General features: G+C 44.5%; 1 protein-coding gene across 1 annotated transcript in view; it reads right to left on the reverse strand.

The window, feature by feature from the left end:
- Window positions 1-7,252: 7,252 nt before the first annotated feature.
- LOC309797361 (protein FAM170A-like) overlaps window positions 7,253-19,002 on the reverse strand; it is a gene marked incomplete at both ends in the record, with an annotated part of 45,399 nt that continues 33,649 nt past the window's right edge. The window contains one exon of the mRNA XM_082645944.1: window positions 7,253-7,273. Within this exon, the coding sequence (XP_082502070.1) occupies window positions 7,253-7,273 (21 nt within the window). The remainder of the gene's footprint in view (window positions 7,274-19,002) is intronic.

Here is a 19,002-nt window from a genome sequence, read left to right on the forward strand (position 1 = left end):
AGATCCATCTGAAGCAGAGAGGATGAAAAAAAAATCAGCATCTTCACTTTTCCAGAGGAAGGGGGGCCAGACCTTCTAATATTGTAAAATGTGTGAAATCATTGCTGTCTCCAACCGCAAGATTGTTTCAGCATCCATGAGGCAAGTTTATGTGTTTTTGGAATGAGATCCTTTAGTTTCTCTCTGTATTACATTTAGTGTCTGATAAACAATCCCTACTGTCTACACTTTTGTCCTGTTAGTAGTCTAAAGACTTCATTCTCACAAACTGTACCAGTTGACTTTTATCTCCCCTGTTATAATAAGTAGTTTGATGTCTGTTATAAGTAGCCTTGCCAGTAATGTTCGAGAATCATCAGGTTCACTAAAATCCCTTTGGGCTGAAATGTTTTCAGTATTCCTGCTCACCTCATTGTGTTCAACCAGCCCTTCTAAGCTTTCTTTAATGTTTCCATTGATTTCCTTCCTAAGTCACAGTCCCTATGACCAGTCCTGCCATTGCAGGTGCACTCAGAGTTCACCCTGATGGATCACAGCTTCTCATGTCTATCAAATGAAGTGGGATGATATTGTAAAGAAGAAATACGTTAAGTCCGTGTGGCTGGCATCTCATGAAACTCACTTGGCATGTGGGCTAACATGCTTTCATGATTTTATAGTCTTTGTTTTTAAAAAATGTTTGAAAACATTGTGGTAAAATATACATAACATGTAATTTACCATTTTAACCATTTTATAAAAAGGTATACACTTCAGTGGCATTCACACTGTTGTGCAACCATCACTACTGTCCACTTCGAGGACTTTTTTCATCTCGTAAGATGGGAACCCGGTACTCATTAAACAATAACTCCTCTTTCCTCCCTTCCCCCAGCCCCTGGCAACTATCATTCTACTTTCTGTCTCTATGAATTTGACTATTCTAGGTATCGTATATAGGTGAGGTAATATACAGTATTTGTCCTTTTGTGACTGGCTTATTTCACTTCACATACTATCTTCAAGGTTCATCCACGTTGTAGCATGTGTCAGAATTTCTTTCCTTTTTAAGGTTGCATAATACTTCACGCTAGGTGTACACCACATTTTCTTTATCCATGCGTGCGTTGATGCACAATTGGGTTGTTTCCTCCTTTTGGCTATTGTGAATACTACTGCTATGAATGTGGGTGGGCAAATATCTTTTCACATCCTTGCTTTCAATTCTTTTGGGTATATATCCAAAAGTGGAATTTTTGGATCAGATAGTAATCCTATTTTTAATTTTTTGAGGAACTGCCATACTACTTTCCACAGTGTTGCACTGTTTTATATTCCCACCAGCAGCGCACAAGAGTTCCGATTTCTCCGCATCTTCACCAATAGTTATTTTCTGTTTTTTTGATAATAACCATTCTGACGAATGGGAAGTGGTGTCTCACTGTGGTTTTGATTTGTATTTCCCTAATATTAGAGATGTAAAGCCATCTCTTCATGCGCTTATTAGATATTTGTATATTTTCTTTGAAGAAATTCCTATTCAAGTCCTTTGCCCATTTTTAAATTGAGTTGTTTGTTTGTTTTGTTGTTGAGTTGTAGGAGTTCTGTTTATATTCTTGATATTAACCCTTTGTCAGACATATAATTTGCAAATATTCTGTTTCATTCCAAGAGCTGCCTTTTCACTTTGTTGATAGTACAAAAGTTGGATGCATAAAAGTTTTAAATTTTGATATAGTCCAATTTACCTATTTTTTTCTTTGGCTGCTTCTGCAGCCTTTGTCTTTTTAGATTCAATCTTTTACAGTGTTTTTATCTTGAAAGAATAATCTTGGTTATTTTACTCTTTCCTCAAGATTCATGTTATAGACCTTTACTTAACCTCACTGCTAAGCATGCTTTTCACTCTCACAGACACTAAAATCTAGCCTGGAGTGTTGCTCCACGCGGAAGGTGAGTGGGCAGGCTGCAAGGGACCTTACATCCCCATGCTTTTACTTAGGCTTTCTCTAGGTTGAAGTTGTGTTATAAACAATAACGTATGATTTGGTTTGTTGGATAGCCTCAGAATTCCACTTTCTTTTCCATCCATGTATTCACTGTTCATTGGTGCTTGTATTTTCTATTTGTGCAGTTACTTTTCTATTAGTGTTATCTGAAAAATTAATGAGTATTCTAGATAGCCTCATCTAGGTCAGGGTTTTTTTAACTTCTTTCTTTAAAGCACTTGAACCCCTTTTCTAACAAAAGCTTAAGTAGAAGCTCAGTACAGTGGGTAAGAGCAGTGGTTACTCAGGAGCAGGGAATGAAGATGTTCAGCTCACTGCTTTCCCTCCTCCAGCCCTTGAACCTTTCCCTTTGAACCTGGATGGAGGCTCTGTGGAGCCGAGTTTGCTCAGGACAGAAAAGCCTGTTGGGCCTCCCTGGTGGCGCAGTGGTTGAGAGTCCGCCTGCCGATGCAGGGGATACGGGTTCGTGCCCCGGTCTGGGAGGATCCCATATGCCGCGGAGCGGCTGGGCCCGTGAGCCATGGCCACTGGGCCTGCGCGTCCGGAGCCTGTGCTCCGCAACGGGAGAGGCCACAACAGTGAGAGGCCCGCGTACCGCAAAAAGAAAAAAAAAAAAAAAGAAAAGAAAAGCCTGTTTATAAGGCAGGAGATGAATTACAGTCATTCACTTCCCACTTCTCCAGTCCTACTTACATGAAAGCAATTCAACTTTTGTATGGTAAGTGTATTTAGGAATCCATGTACTATTCAGCTTAAACTACAGGGTTCTCTCAAACTGGAAATCAAATAAACAAACATCCCCCCACCCCCTCAAAAGAACCAGGTTTCTCTGCCTGAAATTGTTGTTCAGAAACCTCCAATCGACTTTACTGACCAAAACGATAACCCACACATGCCAAGGACTTGTAACCATGATACATGATACACTTCTTGGGACACCCCATTATGCATAGTGACCCATTTTATTGATGAGTATTTCACATAGGAAGATTCAAAAGCCAGAGGAGAGTCCCCTGGTAAGGAGGCCACCTACTGAGACACAGGAAACTTAATTTTGATCCACAGACATTGTAAGCTAGAAAGGAACTTGGAGATCGGTAGCCCAAGAGGCAGCAAGAGTGGTGTGTTTGGTTTGCACAGAATTTAAAAAATTAGTTGCCAGCATTAAAAAAAAAAAAAGCAGTGTTTATATAAACATTACAAATAAAAATAAAAATCTTGATTTTAGCCTGTCTTGGAAAAATCATAACATGTGACACTAGGCCCATGGTCCTGTATGGCACTGATGAATTACAGGAGGCCTTTAAAAACTCCCAGTGTCGGGCTTCCTTGGTGGCGCAGTGGTTGAGAGTCCGCCTGCCGATGCAGGGGACACGGGTTCGTGCCCCGGTCCGGGAAGATCCCACATGCCATGGAGCGGCTGGGCCCGTGAGCCATGGCCGCTGAGCCTGTGCCTCTGGAGCCTGTGCTCCGCAACGGGAGAGGCCACAACAGCGAGAGGCCCGCGTACCGCAAAAAAAAATTAAAAAAAATAAAATAAAATCCCAGTGTCCAGTCTGCATCCCAGACAAATTAAATGATATTCTCTGTGGTTAGCACTCAGACGTCAGTATATATTTAAAAAATTGTACTAAAAACACATGACAGTGATTATCATCTAAGTCATTTTAAGCATACAGTTTAGTGTTTTAAGTGTATTCACATTGTTGTGCAACAGACTTCTAGAACTTTTTCATCTTGCAGAACTGAAACTCGATACCCATTAAACACTAATTCCCCCACCCTCCTTCTTCCAGCCCTTCCTTGGCAACCACTTTTCTACTTTCTGTTTCTATGATTTTGAGTACTCTACATACTTCATATGAGAGGAATCATACAGTATTTGTCCTTTTGTGACTGGCTTATTTTGCTTAGCATCATGTCCTCAGGATTCATCCATGTTGTAGCATTTGACAGGATTCCCTTCTTTTTTTTTAAGGCTGTATAATATTTCATTGTTTGTATGTCCATTCATCTGTGAAGGAATATTTTGTTTGCTTCCACCTCCTGACTATTGTGAATAATGTTGCAGAGTGTGCAGATTTATTTCTGAGATCCTGCTTTGAATTATTTTGCATATAAACCCAGAAGTGGGATTGCTGGATCATATGGTAATTTTATTTTTAATTTTTTGAGGAACTTCTGTACTATTTTCTCTAGTGGCTGCACCATTTCTCATTCCCAGCAAGAGGGCACAGGGTTCTTACCTCTCCGTGTCCTCTCCAACACTTGTTATTTCTGTTCTTTTGACAGTGGCCATCCCAATGGGTGTGAGATAATGTCTCATTGTGGCCTTGATTTGCATTTCTCTTAAGTTTAGTGATGTTGAGCATCTTTTCATGTGCTTGTTGGCCATTTGTATATCTTCACTGGAGACTTGTCTGTTCAAGTTCTTTGCACTTAAAAAATCAGTTATTTGTGGGTTTTTCTGTTGAGTTGTGGAAGTTCCTCAGATATTTTGGATATTAATCCCACATTAGACATAAGATTTTCAAATATTTTTCCCATTCCAATAGGTTGCCTTGTCATTCTGTTGATTGTTTCCTTACCTGCATGGAAGTTTTAAAATTTGATGTAGTCCTATTTGTCTACTTTTGCATTGTTGTATGTGCTTTTAGTATCGTATCCCAGAAATTATTGCCAAATGTAATGTCCTAAAATTTTTACCCTATGCTTGCTTCTAGGAGTTTTATAGTTTTGGTCCTGTACTTCTTTCTTTTTTTTTTTTTTTTTTTTTTTGCGGTACGCGGGCCTCTCATTGTTGTGGCCTGTCCTGTTGTGGAGCACAGGCTCCGCACGCGCAGGCTCAGCGGCCATGGCTCACGGGCCTAGCCGCTCCACGGCATGTGGGATCGTCCCGGACCAGGGGAACGAACCCATGTCCCCTGCATCGGCAGGTGGACTCTCAACCACTGCGCCACAGGGAACCCCTGTACTTCGTTCTTTAATTTATTCTTTTGCAAGTAGATATCCAGTTTTCCAATATCATTTGTTTAAGAGATTGTGTTTTCCCCATTGTGTATTTTTGGCACCTTTGTCAAATATCGTTTGGCCCTATAAGCAAGGGTTAATTTCTAGGCTCTCTACTCTGTTAAACTGGTCTAAATGTTTTTCTACAAGTACCATACCACTTTGATTGCTGTTGCTTTGTACTGTGTTGTGAAATCAGGAAGTGTGAGGCTTCTAACTTTGTTCTTTTACAAGATTGTTATGGCTACTTGAGGCTCCATAAGAATCATAAGATATTTTTCTGCTACTGGGATTTTGATCGGAATTGCATTCAATTTGTAGATTTCTTTGGGTAGCGTGGCCATTTTAACGATATTCCAATCCTTGAGCATGGGATGTCTTTCCATTTATATACAAATACAATCTTCCTTGATATCTTTAAGCAGTGTGTTGTAGTTTTCAATGTACAAGTTCTTCACCTTCTTGGCTAATTTTATACCTAAGCATTTTCTCCTTCTTGATGCTGCTGTAAGTGAGATTATTTTCTTAATTCTCTTTCAGATTGATCATTGTTAATGTATAAAAATGCAACTGCATTGTGTTTGTTAATTTTGTATTCTGCAACTTTGCTAAAATTATTTCTTGGGTTCAGCAGGTTTGTTTGTGTGTGTGTGTGTGTGTGTGTGTGTAATCTTTAGGAATTTTTGTGCCTAATATGTCATCTGTAAACAGAGATCATTTTACTTCTTCCTTTCAAATTTGGATGCCTTTTATTTTATTTTTTTGTGTGTCTGATTTCTCTGGCTAGGACATTTAGTACTATGTTGAATAGTAGTGATGAGAGTGGGTATCTTTTCCGTCTTCCTGGTCTTAGAGGAAAAGCTTTAAGTCTTTCACTGCCGAGTATGATGTTAGCTGTTGGTTTTTCATATATGGCTTTTATTATGTTGAAGTACTTTCCTTCTATTAATAGTTCACTGTGTTTTTATCAGGAAAGGGTATTAGACTTTTGTCAAATGTTTTTTCTACATCAGTTGATATAATCACGTGGTTTTGTCTTTCCTTCTGTTAATTTTGCTGTATTACAATGATTGATTTTCATATGTTTCATCATCACTGCATTTCATTTGGGCATGGTGTATAGTATTTTTTTTTTTTTTTTTTTTTGCGGTATGTGGGCCTCTCACTGTTGTGGCCTCTCCCTTTGCGGAGCACAGGCTCCGGACGTGCAGGCCCAGCGGCCATGGCTCACGGGCCCAGCAGCTCCGCGGCATGCGGGATGCTCCCGGACCGGGGCACGAACCCGTGTCCCCTGCATCGGCAGGCGGACTCCCAACCACTGCGCCACCAGGGAAGCCCGAGGGCTGTCACTCCTGTTCAGTTACATGAACATGGTGACAGGCAAGCATAAATGCAGAGATGGCATTCCTGTGCTGGTATGGGGAAAAGGAAGAGAGGCCACTGGTCAGGACATTGTTTTGCCTAGGGAGGAAGAAGATCCAGTACTTTGGTAATTTATTTAAGCTTTTGTTTTTTTTTTTGCGGGATAGAGGAACAAGTAGGGGAGCTCATACTTGAAGCCGAATCCGGCCTCCGTACCCTGACACTGAATTAAATCTCAAGACAGAGTTGTGGGTGAAGTAGAAAAGAATAGCTTTATTGCTTTGCCAGGCAAAGGGGGCTAGAGCAGGCGATTGCCCTCAAAACTCTGTGTCCCTGACCTGGAGAGGGTAGTGAGGAGTTTTATAGTAATCGTTCAAAGAGGAGAGCATGATCAGCTCATGGACATTTCTCTGATTGGTTGGTGGTGAGGTAAGTGGGTGTCAGCATCATCAACCTTACGGTTCCAACTGGTTCTGGGGTCTGTGTGTTTGTGGGTAGCACACCATTAACTTCTCCCACCTAGTGGGCGTTTCAGTATCTGCAAAACAGCTCAAAGATATTGTTATGTGTATCCCTTAAGGGGGAACCAAGACCCTGCCCGAAGGCTGCACTAGTGTTTCTTTTGACTATTCCTCCCTTGTCTCGCATCCCCTCCCTTCTCTAATTAGCAACTGTTTGAACCTGCTCCTTGGAACTCAGGGAAGGTCATGGAGGCTGAATGAAGCCATTTCCTGTAATCAAGAAATGGGGGACACCGATACAGGCTTTGTGCCCAGGAGCCCACAGGGTCCTGCTAGGGATCATACTCAGTGCAAGGAGATGTGGAAAATCCAGAGATAAGGAATCATGGCCTCTTACTTGCCAAGGGCTCCTACTCTATGTTGTGGGGGAAATCAGACGCATTCATTAAGAGTCTGCCCGATTGAAGGATGTGAAAAGAGTTATCACAGAGGTACAACTAACATGCTGGGAAAATGTGTGGTCCATTCTCACTGGGATATCTGGAAGGGCTTCCTGTAGAAAGTGGGATTCTAATTGAACTTAAAAACAATTTGTACTTTGAAAAATTATACTCTTGAAAGAAATGAGTTGAGCAAGCGCCTGTCCTCTGATGGAGGGAGGGAAGTCTGGCCTAGTTGAGTGGAGGCGGGAAGGTGAGTGTTACGCTTAGTCTGGAAAACTCGGCAGGGTCTTCAACCCTACGGGGCTTTGAACGTTCGGTTGACTCTTTTCGGTTTTATTCTTCTCGCATTGGGAAGCCATTTAAGATTTAAGCAGGGGAATAATATTCTTAAAGAAAATAACTATGACCAGGATGAATTGAAGGGAGGGAGAAACGACATACTCATTTATCTACAATTTGGGGAAGAGAGGAAGATTACCTCTAATTCATTAGATGTGCATTGTATCAGCAGGAGGGAAATAAGCAGCATATCTTGATACATAAATCCTCCTCCCATATATGCATTCTTTTTCACCAGGGAGCAAGTATTTGGCAGCCAAGTTATCTTTAAAGTAATAATAAGAAAGCTATTTGGAATAAATGTTTCAGAACCATTTGTTACTTTGCACAGACCTATGAGCAAGTAGGATTGAGCTAAAGCATTTACAGTGGTATGTGGTTCTGCAGGGGCCGCCACCCTATTATATATACTTATATCTTGGCTAAACTCCAGCTGTTGCCACTGCTATTAGTCAAAGAACTGAAGTGTCAACGAGCTAATCAAAATAGCAAAGTGGGAGTCAAGAGTTTTTCCGCCTGTTTCCTAAAGTCTTAGGAAGATTGTTTCCTTTTTATTCCTTATATTCAGAACATAAAAGCCTCGCAGACATCTAATCTTTACTAGGTCAAACATTTCAAAAGGCAGTGGGATTATTTTCCAGTTGCTTTTCAGTTTAAGGCAAGTGTTTTAGGGGCTTCCAAAGCCTCCCTCCTGAATCCATTTATGAAAAAAAAACAAAAACAAAAAATGAAAGGCATTATTAACCCAACTACATTGTCTTGGTGTAAAAATCCTAACATATAGCATAGTGGGAAAAGGTTCTGAATCATGACCTAAGAGATGTGAGTTCTAGACCCAGTTTTGTGAATGCATAGCTTGGTGGTTTTGTCAAGTCTCCTATTTAACAGGGAGGGATTAGAATTTTTCTGTATGGTTTCTGTACTATTCAGTAGTATTGTTCACAATTACTTTCGCCTAAGGAGTTTAGAAAATGGAGAGACACATGATAATGTTGCAGGAAGAGGGACCTCTTCCAGGGCCCAAGAGTGGGCTCTTGCCTACCACTCAGAAAAGAATTTTCTGAGGAGACACACGTGCTGACAAATCAACAGACTTTATTGGGAAGGGGTGTCCGGGTGCAGAGCAGGAGGGGAAGGGAACCCAGGAGAACTGCTCTGCCATGTGGCTCGCAGTCTCAGGTTTTATGGTGATGGGGTTAGTTTCTGGGTTGTCTCCGGCCAGTCATTCTGACTCAGGATCCTTTCTGGTGGTGCACACATTGCTCAGCTAAGATAGGTTCCAGAGAGAAGGATTCTGGGAGGTTGGTAGGACATATGGACAGGAGTCTCCTCTCTCCTTTTGACCTTTCCCTAATTCTTCCGGTTGGTGGTAGTTGGTTAGTTCCGCGTTCCTTACCAGGACCTCCTGTTTTAAGATAACTCGTGAAAGTGGTTACTGTCGGGCCTGGTCAGGGCAGGCAGTTTTGGGCAGTGGTTTCCCTAAAAATAAGATTGTGGTCAACAATTTTGGGTGGAAGTAATGTGTGTTACTTTTGGGCGAGAACTCACACTGCCAGTGTGAGGCTCCAGAATTCTTTCTCTCTACAAAGATGACTGAGAGAGGTGGCTTTGTCAAGCAGGGGGCAGGAATAAGGAAAACGAAGAGCAGAACTCCTAGGCAGCCCATGATGGGCATGTACAACGAGTGGGAAATGAACCTTTGTTGTTTTAAACCACTGAGATTTGGAGGAATTATTCAAGCTTATTCCTTTTTGTTTATTTGTTTGTTTGTTTGTTTTGCAATATGCGGGCCTCTCACTGCTGTGAGAGGAAGATAATAACAATGACAAGTAGCAAACCCTCTAAAATGGAGACTATACTCCATTATAGCCAATTAATGGGAGTGGGAAGCTCGGGCTCACTGTCCAGGACATAGAAATAAAAGCTGAGGATGCTCTGAGGCATCTCTTGGATATCTATAAGCCTCCATCATTTCTGCTGAGTAGGGTTGACAGATAAAATATAGGCTCTTCAGTTAAATATGAATGTCAGAAAAACAACGAGTACATTTTTAACGTAAGTATGCCCCAAATAGTACATAGGATCTACTTATACTAAAGGTGATGACTTATTATTCATGTGAAATTCAAGTTTAACTGGGTATCCTGTATTTTTATTTAGTAAAGGTGACAGCCCTACTGATGATCCACAATGAAGGCAGTTCAGGAACGGTACATGCTGGCTCTCGGAGAGTCAGAAATGGCATCAGCAGATCCAGGTACAGTATGAAATTCTTTTTGGATGTAGCTCAGAAGCCATGGCCAGCCCTTGACTGCAAGTACTGCCTCGGGTTTCCCTGAGGTGGGGTAAACCGTCCTCTTAATGGCCTTTTGGTAAGTCTGGAAGACCATATCCAAGGGGAGCCCCAAAGTCAGTTTCATCCTCACAACCATGTTTCCAATTCCTGGAATTGGCTGCAGGTGACTCACAAGAGATGAGGAGGTTTGTGAAAATTGGGAGTGTCATAGCTTGAACCCTTTGTAGGTAAAGTTTTGGTGCTCTGAGAGTTTTAACAGGAGCAATGTGAAAGACTCCAGGTCCCCAGGTAGATAGAAACAATCCTGTTTTACTTCTGTGTATGTGAAAAGTCTCTAATAGTTCAGAGAGCAAATATCTGCTCTTACAAAGACTGATCCAAGCTTGGATGTTTCTGGTGACAAGGCAAGGTCGTGAGTCTGAAGTTGACCTTTTATGGTTGAGGAGACAATAAGGTGGTCAGAAGGTCAATCATGGAGGAGACGTTGGCTTCATCCAATGTGCAGGCTTGTATATGTGGTTCTATGTAGATTGTGTTTCAAAGGTGGAGCTTGTTTACAAGTATGAACACTCTCTGACGTGCTTTTTGGACCTTCATTCCAAGAGCGAGAGCAGTGCCGAGGCTCTAGAAATGCCATGGATATTCTGAGCTGTCAGTGGCATTTCCCCGGTACTGTTCCCTTGGTGCCGCTCCTTGAAATGTCCAAAGGGATTATCATGTGTCTTGTGGCGGGTCCTAGCATTGTGAAAGGAAGCTGCTGCACCTGGCTCAGAGGATTTCGGATGTGGTGGGAGGAGGAGTAGTACTACGACTATAACTTGTATCACAGCATATCGATTCCATCTTGAGAGTGAGGTTGGGGGGTTATGAAGGGGGGCTTTTATTGTACTTTTATACATTGTACCCTTGAAACTAATTCAATTTTTAAAAATTAATTAATTTATTTGGGGCTGCATTGGGTCTTTGTTGCTGCTAGCGGGCGTTCTCTAGTTGCAGTGAGCGGGGGCTCCTCTTGGCTGTGGTGCACGGGCTTCTCATTGCAGTGGCTTCTCTTGTTGCGGAGCATGGGCTGTAGGCACGCAGGCTTCCGTAGTTGTGGCACGTGGGCTCGGTTGATGTGGCACACGGGCTCTAGAGCGCAGGCTCAGTAGTTGTGGCACGCGGGCTTAGTTACTCCGTGGCACGTGGGATGTTCCCAGACCAGGGCTCGAACCCATGACCCCTGCATTCGCAGGCATATTCTTAACCACTGCTCCACCAGGGAACCCCGATAATTCAGTTTTTTATAAAGAGAAGATTCCTAATATTATTCCAAAATTTTAAAAATATGTAGTTGGATAACACTATGAAAAATTAACTGATATATTCTTTTATTATTTCTCTTTGCTCCCTGGATTTTTTTCCCCATCCAGTCAGCTAGGCACTGTGAGTTCACTGCATTAGGAAGGTAAAGACTCAGCAGAAATGAGGGAGAAAAACAGAAAAGTCTCAGCTTTGGAATGTTCACAACGGAGGCCACAGTAGAACAGGTGAGAATTCTGTGAACCAAAAATAAATGTCGTCTCAAATGCAAAAAAGTATTCTCTGCACTGGGAGGCAGGAGAGGGAGGGAGGGAAGGACTGAAGGAGAGAGATCAGTGTGGCCAGGGACATGGAGACTGTGCTTAAGGACGATATGCCCAGGAAGAGAATCAGAATCTGGAGAAGATTCAGCCTGCACGTGATCATTGCCTCCAGCCAGCACCCTCATCTCAGACGTTGGGAAATTCAGAGAGAGAGTGGGAGTACGTCAGGAGGGCCACGCGCATAGTCTGTGTGGCAGGGGTTGTGGCCGTTCCCTATTTGTGAGGAGTCCCCAGCAATTTGCAGGCCTCTTCTGGAAAATGCTGGCGGACGTCTCTAGTGCTTATGTGAAAGCTTGTTCACAAACCTTGAAAGATACAGATGTAGATGACAGATAGATGCATAGATAGAAAAATGTCCTTAAATAAAAGCTCCAGGAAAGGTTTGGAAAATGCCCTTTATTGCATAGGACGCTTCTATTGTCATATGATGTTAGACTGAGTGCCGGTCCCTTCATCCTCCTTCAGACCACGGCATTCTGTCTGCTACTCTCCCGAGGGTCCTTTCTTCTCCCTGGAAGGGATAAAACAAATGAGGTAGAACAGGAAGAGACAAGAAGCACTCCAAGCTCTGCTGGTCAGGGTTACCCTCCAGCATTGCCTTAATGCTCAGAGCCACACACACCACAGTGAGCTTGGCTCCAGATCAACTACCACGCAACGAAGGTTCTGGAACATTTCCATATCTCGGGGGACCTCATTTCCACGTGACTCTCTTTCATATTCCCCTTTGTCACAGAAGGCTAGGTCCAGTGGTCCGGGTGAGATCTCGGCTCAGGCCCAAGGCTCTCAGACCTCAAAGTTCTGGTCCTGCAAGGGCCCCTGTCCTCTCTTGAGACCACTCCTGGCTCTCTCTGCCGAGAAGGAGCTGCTGGCAGTACGTCCTCTAAGAGTTGAGGTCCATCGTGCAGACCCTGAGAAAACTCCTAGGAAAAGGCTCCACCTTCTTGTTTACGTCAACAGAGGTCAATGCCTTTCTTAGTGCTGGGTGTGTCCCATTTGATGCAACTGCAGAGCCATTAGGTAAACCAGCACATGTGTGCGGCCCCTTCCCTTAGACTCCTCTGGGCCCTCGTGACATAGGCTCAGAAGACTGCCAGCCTCAAGCCTTACCTCTTCCAAGGGACGGCCACACCGTCTTCCAGGATCTTCTGTCCCATGAATCTCAGTTGCTGTTTGGAACTCAAAGGAGAGAAAAGACCCTGCCTGCGGGGTCTCTTTGGGCTGGGGCCTTCCCCCGTGGGCTGCTCTCCCTCATTCTCCTTTTCTTCTTGCTTCTCTACCTCCTTCTCCTTCTCCTCCTCCTCCTCCTCCTCGTTCTCCTCCTCCTCCTCCTCGTCCTCTTCCTCAGGGGTGCTCTCGGATTCCACATTGCCCATCCGCTGGGCCATGGTGAGATGAAAGGCACGGCAGCTGAAGCCCTGCAGGACGCCGCCCTTCACATGCTGCTGGAGGATCCCCAAGGTGGGGAAGACCCGGCAGCAGGCCATGCACCTGAAGCCGGTCTCCATGGTCAGCATCCAGTCCGCTGTCTTGGCGCTGGGTCTCTCCTCGACGGCAGGTGGCCCTGATGGGCTGCCTGGCTCTGCCCTTTCCTCATACTCTTTCTCCTCCCCAGTGGGCTCACTGTCAGACAGGAGGCTTTCGGTGGACACATCAGAAGAGGGGTCAGTGGCTACTGCGCACACATCCTCAGGAAGGGTCACTTCTTCTATCGTCAGCTGCTTTTCAGGCAACTCCAAGGGTTTCTTTGTCTTCCAGGAGACAGCGACACCCTTGTTCACTTGTACCTGCATGTAGTATATTTTCATGCCCCTTTCCTCTTTGTCTGGGTGCAGATAGTTCTTACAGGGTGAAGAGGGTGAGGAGGAGACACAGTGTGATGGGGAAGCGGTCTCTCCTTCTTCCTGATCCTGGGCTAGGGGTGGTCTAGGCTGGGCAGTGTCTCGATGAAATCTCCGGATTCCTGAAAAAGGAAATTAAAATCATAATAACATGCATGGGCCATGCCGGAAGCTGAGGGAGCAGGTGTGGTAGACGAGAGAGGGACATTGGCACGACATAGCAATGTCGTGAGCTTGGTGTCCGTTGGCCGTAGGACGGAGTGGTGTATCTGGTGTCATCTGTGGGCTTTTCATGTGCGTGGGGGGTTATACTGGAGCGGTGTCTGTATACAGGGGTGTGGAGTATGGTGGTGAGGGCTGTAGTATGTGAGGGATGCGGCTGGATGCGTGTACGATGAGGAGTGTGAGTTTGGGAATATCGGTGGTGCATTCCTTGTGGAATGGGGCTGTGGTGCAGGAGAGTACTGTGGAGCACGTGCTTGGGGTTGATGTGCACTGAGAAGGGCTGTGCCTGGAGGGCGCGTGTATGTGTGAGCTGTGTGCACCTGAGCTGGATGGTCCTGCTCTCAGGCTGGAGGTGTATGATGCAGAACTCTGTCCTTCTCTGGAAGCAAAGGCAAAGACAAAGCCTACATTTTCCTCTGAAGATGCTTAATCTGGTCCCTCTTCCCTCCACCTCAAGCCCAGACCTTTCCGGCCCCTGCTCCTTGACTTCCCCACCATGGTAGTAGCAGTATTCACACACACACCCCCAGACTCAGCTGGCATCCACGCCCTCGGAACAGCTCAGCCATCCTGCCCAGGCTCCTCCACAGAGCCCTCATCACCTCTGATGACCCTGGATTTCCTCTCAGCCTCCCTGGGATCTGTGTGCCTCCTGCTTCACAGCCAAGCACCCCATCACCTGAGGAGCCCCACGCCCTTACCAGCGTAGCTGAGCTTGCGCAGAGTAGAAGTACAGAAGAAGTATTTAGAGGCAGAGGAGACCTCCACTGCCCCTGGGCTGCAGCCTTGGGCCACCACATTGGATCCAAGCCGAGGGGGATCCTCTTGTGACTTCGAGATTCCTGAGGGAGGAATGAAAGGCTCAGGGTGGGTTCATCAGTCCTCTGTCCACAAATATTTACTGAGTGTGTGACACGTGTCAGGTGCAGTGAATACACACAGTTGAGAGTGTGGTTCCCAGTGGATCCTCCAGGATTTAATTCCAATCAATACTTATTCTCTCACTGTCTAGTTGGTAATGTAGGCCTCGGTGGTGACTGTGAGTGTGTGGGAAGAGTGAGTGATGTGTATCAGTTAAGTCTGTGGTAAGTGTGGGGTTGGCATGGGGAGCACAGTGCAGACGTGTCTATCTGTGTCTGTGGCCTTTGTGTGCATGGTTTCTGTTCACAAGTCAGGAATTCTGGGACATGTAACGTTTCCTCATTACATGGTGTGGCTTGTATTTATGGTGTGTGTTCATTCATTCATTCACCAAGATTCAGTAAGCAGCTACTCCTGTGTATCCGGCACTCTTCCATTGTTGTAGTCTTTGGTAACGCTGCACATTCTAGTAGGGGAAGACACACACTAAACAAAACTACAATAAATATATAATACATCAGCTGGTGGTAAGTATATAAGGGTTGCCAGACTTAGCGAACAAGAATACAAGGCACCCAGTTAAATTTCAGTTTCAGATAAACCCAGAATAATCTTTTAGTGTAAGTATTCCCATGCAGTATGTGGCCTGACTTAGTTTTAGTGTAAGTATAGCCCATACAATATGTGGGACATACGGATACTGAAAAATTACTTGTTGTTTATCTGGAATTCAAATTGAACTGGATAGCCCATATTTTCTCTGGCAATCCTGACATGGGTTACTGAGACTGTGGTTTACTTTGGTTTGTACAAAGCGGGTCTGGCATTACTCAAGAATGTGTTATAAGTGTGGTGTGTATGACACGTGACTGGTTCTTATAGAGGTATTTAGAGATGGCTGAAGTTAGTTGTGTTTGTGCAAGTGTTGAGGAGATACATGTATATAGTGTGTGTGTTTGTGTGTGTGTGTCCTATATATATAGTGTGTGTGTCTATATACATATCTCATCTCCAGCGTTTGGTGTTGGAGGAGAGGATTGTGATACAGGTGGGTTGTATGAGAACGTAGTATAGGAGGGATGCGTGTATATACCTCCATGTGCTGTGTGTGGTTTACTAAGGAAGTTATATGTGGGGTGTGTGATATTTTTGCTGCATCAGAGTGTACATGGGTGTATGAGTTACTGTCTCATAAAACACCCCTAACAAGAATTCTGTATACACTCTTACGTACACCGAGTGTCAGCCAGGTCCAGGCAGGGTGACAAGAACTTTACCACGCAGACTTTATATCTGGTAAGCACTCTACCCCCATTCATCTCGCTCTTCTCTGCACTACCACACACACACACACACACACACACACACACACACACACTCACACACACACACACACAGGAACATAGGGCAAAATATTCTGAATGGTCAGGGGCAGTCATTGCCTTCCCCAGCCTGTCCCAGCCACTGCCTGGAAATCTGCCTGCTGTCTAGAGCTCCATTCCCAGGGCCCATCCTACAGTCTCCAGGGCCCTGGGCCTGGTAGGAGCTACTGGGCTCTAATCTGGGGCAGAGGCCTCTAGCTGGAGCTCTGGGGTGACCACCCCTCTCCCAGGGCAAGCTACTCGCCTCCATTTAATGCACGCAGGCACCACGTGGCCCGTGGCTCTCAGAGCTCCCCACAGGACACTGAGGCCATTTCTCACCCCCGCTCACGCGGTCTCAGTCTCTGGAAAACCCTTCCCTTCCCTTGATCTCCTTTGGGAAATTCTTCCTGTTGAAAGAATAAAACCTCCTTGCTTTCAATATGACACCATCCCTAGACAAACAATCTTCTTTCAAAGTACATTCCACTTGTCAAGATATTTTTCAACAGGGCCTTCAACTCATGGGGCTTCTCTTTCCACTTTTGTAAAAGAGGCCAAGCAACTCATGGGTCTCTCTCAGCATCCTTGCATCCTTCACATCCCCCACCTCATGACCCCTAGGAAAGATCCAAGAGCATAAGAGAGAAATCGGGGACTGAGAAAAGCTGCACCTCTAGGTCTGTGCAAGCAGGATGCAGCCTGCTGTGAGTCCGACAAAGCTCCAGGCCCGGCTGCCCCAGGAGAGAGTCCTCAGACCAGCGGAGCTGACCTCCCATCTCCCAGGGGGCATCTGGCCGTTCTGTGCCGTCTCACACCACAGGGACCCTCCGGATAGATACGGCAGCATCAGTGAGACAAGGTCTCTCGCTCCCTGCTTCACAGGTGACACATTCTCAGTCCCCCGCTTCCTAGAGAAGGTTCAGTTTGGCAGAAACCCATGTGCCCCAGACAAGTTGCCCCCCACATACCTCCTCCGTTCTCGGCAGTTTCCTGGGACTCTTCATCTTCCAGATGTTTCCTCTTTTGTCGCCGTTCCATCGTACCAACTAGAAGTCTCCCTTAGAAGATGCCTCAAGAGATGTCCAACTCCTCCTCTTCCCTACAGGTTGGCCCTTCTTGGCTCTTGGGCAATCCGTTGAAATGATTCAATACAAACAAAAATAGTCAAGTCTCCTAAATGGCTGAAAAACTTGTACCACTTGGTGAACCAGCAGTAGTGCCTAGTGCTCACCAGGGCTGTTATGTTTGCAAGGTTGCCAGGCTCACAGTGGAATTCTGTGACCTCAGTGATGACATCAGAGCATTCGGTGGACCTAGGTTGAGCACAGTGTCTGCAATAGCACAGGCCCCATTTTCAAGAACAATTCCTTTTTCCCAGCCGAAGCTTTCCCGTGAAAGGGAAAGGTTCCTACCATATCTATTATAAATTGTATCATACCATGTCTATTATAAAATTCACATTTTGATTGGAGATCTTTTAATGTCTTTTCTAGAGAGATTTAATATGAATGTTTTAAATGGTCTCCAGTTTCCCTGTGGATTATTGACATTTTAAACTCTGCACTTCAATTTTCCCTCAATACGTGTAATTTTGTCACGGCTATTTCTGTACTTAAAGATGAGGAACTATATAATTGATTTCTTCATTTTTTCCCCATCTCTTTCCAAGGTACTGCATTTGATTGTGTCTTGTGACTGAGTGAAAAATGCTAGTCCTTGAGTCAGGACATTGGGCCCTTTAGCAAGTAACTCAACCTATCTGGGCTTCAGCTTCTGTATGTGCGATCAAGAGGCTTGGACTAGCTGACTTTTCAAATGCTGTGTTTCTTTGATTCACTCTCACTTACTGATCTGCTCCTTAAGAAGAGGGTCTGTTCTCATAAAGTAACAACAGTCTTTTCCTAACCTTGGGTTGGGCGGAGTTTAACTGTTCGTACTCAGTTTGTTAGTTATATTGCCTTCTACGTATGCTTAGCTCTAAATAATTTATACGGCTCTTGTGACAATTTTTAGATCTTCTTTTTTTCTTATTTTCTTTTATAGTTTGTAATTTGTTATCGCCAGTGTAGAGGAGCCTGATTGACTTTTAAAATTTATTGATCTTGTATGTGTGTGCCTTGTTGAACCGTCTTATTAGTTCCTGCTAGTTTATCTGTGGGTTCTTTTGGGTCTCCTAGATAAATGAGCATATTAAATGTAAATAATGTGTTCTTTGGATAACGTTTATTTTCTTGCATCTCTATATATAGAAGCAATATGTTGAATTGATTTAAATATTTTAACACTTACATACCTGTTATCACAATCTAACATTCTTTATCTTATTTTCTTTCAATCAATATTATGTTTTCAAGATTTATCCACGTGAATCCATATAGATCTAGGTCTTTGATTTTTGACTGTTTGATATTATGTGATCACATGCATATAGCATCATTTATATTCCATTCAAGCATTATTGGACAATTGAATTGTTTCCCTCCCTTCTCTAGAATAAACAACATTTCCTAGAATATCCCTGAAGATGTCTGACAGTCGAGAAGGGCCAGGCTGCCCGAAGGATTGCTACTTGCTTTTAGCCACCTTCCAACAGGCCGTCTCCAGCCAGCAATTTGAAGCACAGCTGAAATGAGAACTGCCCCAAATGTGAAGATCTTAGGAGCTTCCTAGAAGGTGGGAGGTTAATGATAGGCATCCTGCTGGGATCCCAGGGGAGTCTGAGCTGGCCTGAAGCTCATCTTCCTCCTCCACCTCTCAAGAGAAATGTGGAGGAAAGAAGACTTCAAAAACTGTGAGCAGGCAGAGGGAGAGATATTGGGGGCCGAAGCTGTAACTGAGGTCTTGGAGTGGGCTGTGAGCACGCAGAGCCTCTCGAGAGCCAGGCTCTGCCTTCTGAGAACTTCTCCCCTAAGGCTGCTCATAATTCACGTGATACCAGCCATATAGAGCCGACTTGGCCCACACTGTCACAGAAAGCCTTATCAGAATCTCTTCTTCTTCATACACTCTTGTGTCTGTTACTTGGTTCTTGCCTTTGGTACTCCACTGATGTGAACCACAGTCGCCAGGGGATGGAGGACACTAGTGACCCATCTTGCTCTGTGGCCTCAGTCCACAGCTGGAGGGTAAGGGAAGAGGCCAAATGAAGGTCAAGAAGGAAAGATGGAGTTTGAAGAGAAGACCTGTGT

This window comes from Mesoplodon mirus (genome assembly GCF_964341445.2).
Source record: "Mesoplodon mirus genome assembly, contig: HAP1_SCAFFOLD_371, whole genome shotgun sequence".
Lineage (NCBI taxonomy): Eukaryota > Metazoa > Chordata > Mammalia > Artiodactyla > Ziphiidae > Mesoplodon > Mesoplodon mirus.